This window comes from Peromyscus eremicus, chromosome 1 (assembly GCF_949786415.1).
Source record: "Peromyscus eremicus chromosome 1, PerEre_H2_v1, whole genome shotgun sequence".
Lineage (NCBI taxonomy): Eukaryota > Metazoa > Chordata > Mammalia > Rodentia > Cricetidae > Peromyscus > Peromyscus eremicus.
This window is the reverse complement of record NC_081416.1, coordinates 152,002,063-152,011,033: the sequence shown is the minus strand read 5'-3', so window position 1 is coordinate 152,011,033 and position 8,971 is coordinate 152,002,063. Positions and strand designations below refer to the sequence as shown.

General features: G+C 46.8%; 1 protein-coding gene across 1 annotated transcript in view; it reads left to right on the top strand.

Annotated features, from left to right (window-relative positions):
• Window positions 1-3,376: 3,376 nt before the first annotated feature.
• The window catches only part of Sergef (secretion regulating guanine nucleotide exchange factor), a 214,906-nt gene continuing 209,311 nt past the window's right edge, over window positions 3,377-8,971 (top strand). The window contains 2 exon segments of the mRNA XM_059274441.1: window positions 3,377-3,450; window positions 7,346-7,481. Coding sequence (XP_059130424.1) covers window positions 3,391-3,450; window positions 7,346-7,481 — 196 coding nt within the window. The 5' untranslated portion in view covers window positions 3,377-3,390.

The window sequence follows — 8,971 nt, the reverse complement described above, 5'->3', positions numbered from 1 at the left end:
AAGACCAGCCTGGTCTACAGAGCGAGATCCAGGAAAGGCGCAAAGCTACACAGAGAAACCCTGTCTCAAAAAACCAAAAAAAAAAAAAAAAAAAAAAAAAAAAAAAAAAAAAAAAAAGATAGTGGAAATGTTTAGTGATGAGCTCGACTGCATCTAACCTCTGGATCATGATATTTGGCAAATCAGGAATCTAAGAGTTTTAGAACTTTCAAAATACCTAAGAAATTTTAAATAATTATTCATACACCAGGACAGAATGGAATCAAAAGCATGGCTTGCAATTCTTTACCAGAGAGCCATTCCTTGTCACAAGTAGTATGTTTGACTTTTTTTTTTTTTGAAGAAAACACAAATGCGAATCGTCAGAATGCCAATGTTCCTTAACTTCATGCTTCGGCATCTGGAATTACAGAAGTAGCAAGATACAGCAACATGTACAGAATCATTGACCATTTGTAAGCTGGCTTCCAGGGAAAGAAACAAGTGAGGACTTCTCAAAAGCAATAAATAATGGAGACCATATGTTAATGTCCTCGAAGTGGATAAAGATAACTGTGATCCGATTCGCTCTTGTCCTCAGTACGCTGTGTAATGTACATTTGTAATTTAAAAGTTTGTTATCCCACTGGACAATAAACTCAAGGCTCATGTTCTCAAAGTGTTTTTTTTTAAGTATAGTTTACAATTTGTGTGTGTGTGTGTGTGTGTGTGTGTGTGTGTGTATCCGTGCCCCAGGAATCAAACTCCAGTCGTCAGTCTTGGCCACAAGCACCTTTAACTGCAGAGCCATTTTGCCTCTCAAAAAGTTTTCTTTTTTTGTCAAACACATATTAAAAACAGATTCAATTATTAAAAACAGATTCAGTTTTGTGTTCACAATTTTATTAGTGTAGAGACCCTAGCAGTGGTGATGGTTGGTACCAAGACTCAGCCATGGGGGAGGACACTGACTTAGAATGAAGAACAAAAATGCCACAGTGGAACCCATTACTTTGTATACTAACTTAAAATATTTTTAAGAAGATGCAAAATATAAAATAAAAACTATATACCACTCTGCTTCTTCAAGGTATATAACCATGAGCTACGGTAAAGCTGAGCACACCTGGCCCTCATCACCACTTATTGGGAAGGCTTCCTTGTCCTGTTCCCTGTCTGAATGCGAGCTAGGTTTCCTGCACTGAGTTATTGGAGTGGCAGGTAGCAGGGAGCTGGAAGAAGGAGGAAAGGTCTCGTTGGACCACGTTTCTTTCTGCTCTTGTTAAGTATCAATGTCAGTTCACTCTGTTTGGGGTGGTTTGCAAGGCCTCAGTATCTCTTGATGTTGGTGTCACTCTCTGACTAGGAGTCTATTAACTTCATCTCCATCAGTCTCTGGGAATCTGGTGGCCAACTGTCCCATGGGTGCCATTTTATCCCTTTAAATGCTCTCCAACACAGTCTAAGACTGCTTGCTAATTTGCTCATGCTGACTTTAACAGAAGGCTCTCTCTGACCAGCGATCAGTCCTTGTCTGGTGGCTAGCTGTTGCATTTCTCATCATGAGCCAAGCATCCCCCAATCCAAATGGTTTCTTGGTCCTGTTGCCGTATCTTTCCTTGGAGCTGAGATGGTTGGGATTCATATCACGATATCACACTGATAACAGTAGCCAAATATCCCGTTGGGATCTCTTACAGCCTCTCTTGTCTCTTAGGCAGGAATCCATCCAGATTTCTTGACACTCGCTTCACAAATTCTGGCTTGGTTTCTCCCACCTTACTTTATTTTTATTTTTATTACATTTAAACATTATTTTTAAAAAGTTTTATACAATATACTTTGGTTATATTTTTTCTCCTTACCCAAGTCCTTCCAGATCCTCTTCACCTCCCTCTTGAACACCCCCAACAAGAAAAACTAAAACCCAAGAGACAAAAAACACTAAGCCATAACAACAACAACAACAACAACAACAAAAAGCACACATGAAACATGGAGTCTTTTTTGTGTTCGTCAACTGTTCCTAAGCATGGGGCTTGCCCTGGAGTTGGATTGATACACCCAGTTCACTCCATTGGAGAAAAATGGTTTTCTCTTTCCTATGTATCAGTTGCAAACAGCTTCTTAGTTAGGGGTGGGACTTTTGTGCCCACTTCTCCTCATCAACACTGGGATTTTGTGTGGAAAACAGAGACTGTGACAATAAGCACAAGACCTGCACAAACCCACCTTAGTTTATAATGTGTGAGTTATTGGTGTTTATTGCTTTGGGAACTGCTGAAAAGGAGAGAGGATGTCCCATTACACCCTACCGTGACATTCTATTACAATGCCCTTGAAAGGAATGGTCAAAACCCCAAGAGAAAACTGGTAAACATTGCCCTGGATCTCTTAGGGCTTCAGGATAGAGCATCTCTGCCTGTCTTGTCTGTATTTCTAAGTATCACCACCCACCTTCTCAAGATGTCTGGGAGAGAAAAGACCAGGGGCTGTCTTCACGAGGTCCAGCAGGCAGTAACAACCAAGGAGTGTGAGGACCGTGAACAGGCGAGACCTGGATAGTAGCTTCCCTGAGATACTTTCCAATGTGAGGGCCCAGGGGGAGAAGAAAACTTGACTGCAGAGACCAGAGCTACGAATGCAGATCATCGCCTTAAATGTGACACTATCTCCCCACCTCCAGATTCCGAATTCCATTTTCCCAGTGCGCTTTGGTACCTTGTACTATTTAACTCCCACCAACATCATGACAGCGTCGACAAAAGCTGTATTGCATGAAAATCTATCTTGGGTGAGAATTATTCATATTGATCACCAGAATTAGGGCAGGCCGTTGTAGATGGTAGGGACAGCGCAGGGGCACAACAGACAATAGCCAGCTCTACGGGTGTTGTCAGGGGCGAGTTCCCACCGTGGGGTCAGGCTTAGAAGGCGATCACCGCCACCCAATACTCTCAGGTTCCAACGCACAGCGAAGCAGGCCAAGGCAGCTACGGGATAACTCGGGAATGGACCCTTCCCACCCTCAGGCTCAGCTCCCTTGCCCACCACGCTGTGTCATTCCGGTCAAGTCAGCCGCTCTGGGCAGCATGGGGCCCGTGGAGAGCTTTCTGGATGGATGACTGAGCGTGACGCGTAATGCATCACGAGTGTGGGTGCAGAAGACATTCCCACACGGGTGTGTTGCCTGGAGGCTGCGAGGTCCCGTCTGGACAGTGTTTTGGCTGAGTTCCTTCGAGCTGGGGGAAAGAACTGTCCCCAGCATCCTCCGGCTCCCCGCCCACGGGCCCCGCCTAGTCCCTAGATTCGTCCGGCTGGCCGCTCCCGGCTCCAGGACTCGCCCCGCCCCTGGCTTCCGCGGCCCCGCCCCTTGCCAGCCCCTCCCGGAAGCGCCGGCGGAGCGTGTGCATGGCGCGCGAGTCCTGTGTCTCGGAGGCTGACTCCTCCACCGCCGCGCTCTTCGCCTGGGTACGTGGCTCCGCCCCCGGGCTCGGGAAGCGTCTAAGGGGCGCGGAGACCCGGGAGCTCCCGGCGTCTGCGTGGGTGGCGGGGGAACTGGGAGGCAGAGGCCCAAGCCAGGGTCCTGGGTTGGCGCACTCTGGGCTGCAGCAGGGAGGCAAGGGTGCAGAGGGAGGGTCTCCCCGCGGTGCCTGAGGGACCTGCTGGTAATTGTGGCATGAAGACTGGGGGCACGGAGGCACTTCGGGAGGACCCTACCTTCAGGGCAGAGCGTCCATGCTGGGGAAGCCCTTGGCCGCCAGAGCGCCTGGGAAGACAGCGTGGAGGCTGGACAGAAAGAAGATCGCTTGGTGTCAGAGCTCGCGGGGCCACCTGTGTCATCGAACCTTCCTTTTGCCTGGAGGATGGAAGGCTCCTTTCCAGCGCCATCACCCTGGGGAGCATCCGGTGGATGTGAGGCCTGTGGAGTGTGCCCGCGTGACGCGCAGACCCTGCGTATTTGCTGTTACTCTGCTGTGACCGGATCTGATCTTTTCTGGGGGCGTGGGAGTCTGGGCTGGTTAGGTTTGACACCGAGCTTTGAGAGAGCCATGGTCATCCTTATGGTGTGACTGGAGAGGAGGCTTTATGCTCGCGAGTGTGGGGGACATGCGTGGCAGGAAGCATATGTTGGGTGTTGCAGTTCTTAATACTAAATGCCAAAATTGTAATTGGAATGCATGATTGGTTAACGGCAGTCTCCTTGGCTACAGCGGAGGTGTTCTGAGAGTGAGTACTGAGCTAGTGGTGTTCGCATTGTCTCTCTTGGTGCCTGGCATCTTGTAGACCCCAGGGAAATATTTGTTGACTAAAGAATGAATGAATGAACGAATGGATGATGAAACGAATGAATGAGTACCTTTGTGCCACAGCTATGTGTTAATGTTTGGGAAATGCATAGATGTAAAGGGGTTCCAGTTCCTGTATTAGAGGAGGTTATAACACCTATGTTTCTGCCAAAATTAGTATTTAGTGACATACTTTTCACTTGTTGAGTGTAAGGTTGTTGGGAGGGAGAGCATGGCCTGGCCTAGCTGGTTCTCCTTGAGGTAGCACTTGAGGTGGGGGCGGGGTTAATAACTGAATGTGTTGCTGCCTGTCATTTTCCAGCCAGGAGACTGCTGTCTTTTTGGCAGAGGAGAAACATCTGACAGAGAAAGCCTTTCAGATGTGGCCTTGAATGAACAGAGACAGAAATGGGGCTGAACCTCCCTTTACTAGGGTGCTTGGAGGCCTGCTGGGGTATTCTTCCTGCTGTGTAATCAGGGTGCATGTATTAGCTGGTTTCTGCTGCTGTGACAAAACACCACAGGCTGGGTTCTTAAACAATAGAAATTTATTTTCTCACAGTGCTGGAAGCTGCATGTCCAAGATTAAGGTGGGGGCACTTTTGGTTTCTCTGAGGCCTCAGCGGTTGTTTCTTTGTGTGTGGGCATCCTTGGTATCTTAGGAAGAGACTGTAGATGGACTGGACTAGGATCCCACCTTTATAGTCTCATCATTTAACCTTAATTACCTCTTTAAAGGTTGTGTCTCTAATACAGCCATATTGTGATAATGTCAGGCTTTAACATAGAAATTTTAGAGGAACACAATTCATCCTCTCACAAGGGTGTGTGTGTGTGTGTGTGTGTGTGTGTGTGTGTGTGTGTGTTCTGTCTGGATCCTTTGTAAAGAAGGATCATAACATAATTGTTATAAGGTATATTAAAATTTCCTTTCCCCAGCTTTATATTGGGTTTAAGGCCTCTTGCCGCACTACAGAGATTGATACATAGCACGACCCTCGGATGGCTCTTACCTGGCTTCTCCCGCAGGTGTTCCTCGTCCTGTCCTGCAAGCCTGGTAACGGGGCATGCAGACTGCCTAGAAACCCCAGCGTATGCTCTCTGCTTCACTCTGCAACAGTGGTGCTGCGTTTGACCTTTCCAGGATGGAGACTTGTACCTGACATCCACACCTGGCCAGTGCAGTTTCAGGTTTAGGAGAGTCCCTGACCTCATGGTTTCTAGGAGAGGAGGTAGACTAATCAAGTAGGCAAGACACACTGTAGTACCAAGGAATGATACAAAGAAGAAAATGGGGATAAAATGATGGAGGTGAGCAGTAGTCTAGAGTCATGTGGCTTAAGCTCTGGGCTGGTTCCGAATACATCCTTATTTCTTACTGACAAGATCTAATGAAAGAAGCAGACTTCTAACTTGCTCACCCAGTTCTGTAACTATGGGTCATTTCTTGAGCCTCCCTGGGCCTTAGTTCCTTCATCTGTAAAATGAATGTTAATGCTCCTTAGTTGTGAGGATGGAAAGTGCCTGTGATATATGCAGAGAAGCACTTAGTTGGAGCTGTATTGTTCCCAAGGCCCTCTTGACCTGTGCCCCGTGCATAGCTCATTCTTCATCTTGGAGCCCTGCTGCTCAAGGTGGCTGGAAATACCCAACAGACAGCCGGGTAATTGTGTGTTTTGTATTCATGTCTTGGTAGTTGTTTTAAATCACACGTTCTCATCCGGGGGCCCCTCAAAAACGGGTTTTAAATGGCTCCACCACTCACCTCCAAAGGGACCAGCTTGGGAGTAGGCACTTGAAGAGAGGAATTTCTGAAGTATTAAGAAGATTCTTTTGGTGGGGTCACAGTTCCTCTTGTTTGACTGAATATGACAGGCTCTGAGAACTTGGAACACACTGAGCCTCAGGCTCTTTACAGTGTCTGCTCACTGTTGTGTTTGTGTCTTTTGATGCAGAGAGGTCATTGTTTCACTTAATGGACATTGCCTTCATCGTCTTTATAACATCTTTGTGACATATATTTGTGTATATACTGAATTCTATTTAGGTAACCTAGCGGTAAAGATTTCAGACTAGAGACTTTTTTCCTTCCGGTGTTGGAGACTGAACCTAGGAACATGCCAGGCCAGCACTCTCTTGCTCTGCTGAATCCCTAGACCTGTACTCTGTATGACTTGATAGTGTAGATCTACAAGGGGCATCTGAATTTTGGAGTTGTCCAATGCTATACTTGAAAAGACCCTTTGGCGATCACTGCCTAGGTCTTGTACTGGACAGATAAATGACAGTGCTTCCTGTTTGGGATGCAGCATCCTTAGCTAACCGAATAAATACAGAGAGTTATTCCTGCTTCCCAGTGCGGATGGAGGGGGGGGGGGTGCAAAACTGACTCCAGACAGAGTGTTTCCTGCTGACTTTTCCTTTATTCCTCACCTAATTTTTTTTTTCTCAGCTTTCCTAGATAATTAGCTTTTATCAGAGGGCATCCTTGGACTGATTCCCAAAGACAGTTTAGTCTTGATTGGTCCTTGTGATGCAACATAGAATCACCTGGGAAGAGAAATGTCAGTAGAAGGCCTTGGTCAGATTGGCCTGTGAGCAAGTCTATGATCAATCATCATGGTTGATGATTGATATGGAAGGTCCAGTCAGTCCGCTGTGGGTGGCACCATCCCTAGGTTGATGGGCCTGGGCTATATAAGAAAGTTAGTGGAGAGAACCAGTGAGTCACAGGTAGTTTTCTTCATGGCTTCTGCCCTTTCCTTCCCTAAATCAATTTTGGTCCCCTCTTCCCCCCAGCAACAAACTAGAACAGGGTTGTGTACTTGAAGGGAAAGGTGAGCCACGTGGTTGGCTAAGTTGTGGATGCCAAGGATGCCTCTGAAATAGAAATCACAGTGCTCACAGATGGGCCTGGTTTCTCAATGTAGACAGCACAAGACAGCCTCCTAAGAGTGGGTGTGTGAAATGTCAGGGGCTCTAAGAGGTGTGTCAGGGTGGGGGACGCTGACTGGTAGATGGATGCTGACAGTTGGGCACTCGGATTGCTTTTCATCTGTGTTGTGTTTTATCCCCAGGGTGCAAATAGCTACGGGCAGCTTGGCCTTGGCCATAAGGAAGATGTGCTTCTGCCCCAGCAGCTGAGTGACTTCTGCGAGCCGAGGTGTATCAAGAGCGTCACAGGAGGAGGGGGCCACTCTGCAGCTGTCACAGGTAGTTCTCTTCACAAATGGATAGACACTCACTTTTGTGTCGAGGAATTTCCCCTTGGATGTTACCTTGCCATCTTTTGGTCATTTGTCTTTCTCAGAGAGCAGCATTTGTTTTTGTGAAAGAGCCAAATAACCATTAAGGGAGTCCTAGCTGGTCAGAGCTTGAACTTCTGAGTTCTTTAAGTTCCCTTCCCCTAACCCCTTATACAAATAAAGCTCGGAGAGGAAGGCTTAAGGTCATAAGGCAAATTGGTGGACGTGTTATAACCTGTGTAAGTTTTACTTTGAAGCCTTTGCAACTAGGTGAAATATCCCTTGAGATCACGGACCTTCCCTTGTCCTTAATTTTCCGTCCTAGTGCTGAGGGCACTGGGTGCCACACATGCTTCAGCTTAGTAAAGGCTGGCGTACGGCATCTGGTTAAGAATGGGAGCTGGGCTCAGACTCCCTGGGCTCAGTTCTGTCGTTCATTAGCTCTACGGCTCTGGCCAGTATTTCCCTGTTATACCACAGTGTTCTGCTCTTGCGTCTGTTGCAGTGATAAAATGCCTGATCAAAAGAATCGGGGAGAAGGGGTCCGTTTGACTTAATATTATCGCAGGAAGTCGAGGCAGGAACTTAAAGCATCACCTCCACAGTCAAGAGCAGAGAAACAAAAGCATCCTAGCCCGCTTGCGGCTTATCCTCAGCCAGCTGTCTTCACCCTAACACAGTTAGGGGCCCAGCCCATGAAATGGTGCTGCTGCCCACATTCAGAGTGGGTTCCCCATCTCAATTTCTAATCAAGACAGTCCCACAGACATGTCCGCCTGTCAACCTGGTCTAGATCATTTCTCACTAGGACTCTCCTTCCAGGTGATTGTAGGTTGTGGCAAGTTGGTAGCCAAAGCTAACCAGCACACTCAATTTTTTCTTCACCTGTCCCATGGGCATAATAACAGTAGATAAACTCAGGGTGTTTTCAGGCTATATTAGGGCGTTTTACAGGTCTTTGGTGTTCCTGTCATCAGTGATTCCTCCCTTCCTTTGTAAGGAAATGCCAAAAATTACTGATAGAAAGTAACTGTACTTAAGAATGGCATTTGTATTATATATGAATTATTGTTACATTAAAGTTACCTTAAAACAATTTAAAATTAAACAGTTCCTTTCAAAGTATTATGGGTCCTAGACACGTGTGAAAGGTCTCCCATGTTCAGCTCTTTGGACAGTTCCTGGCACATTCTAAGTATTGCGTTGGTGTTGGCTTTCCTATGGTCATGGATGCTCCATTTGGTGATTGATTGGTACTTGTTCAGAACTGGGAGTTTCCATTTATACATTACATTTGAAGCCTTGGTTCCGGAACACACTAGCATACATCAGTTAATAACATTGACATGGGCAAGATGTCTTTTGTCTGTGGCTCCAAATAATGCACAGTAACTTCTTCTTACTTTGGGAGTTGTGACTCTCCCTGTGCACGATGGTGACACTGGAGCTTTGTTGTTT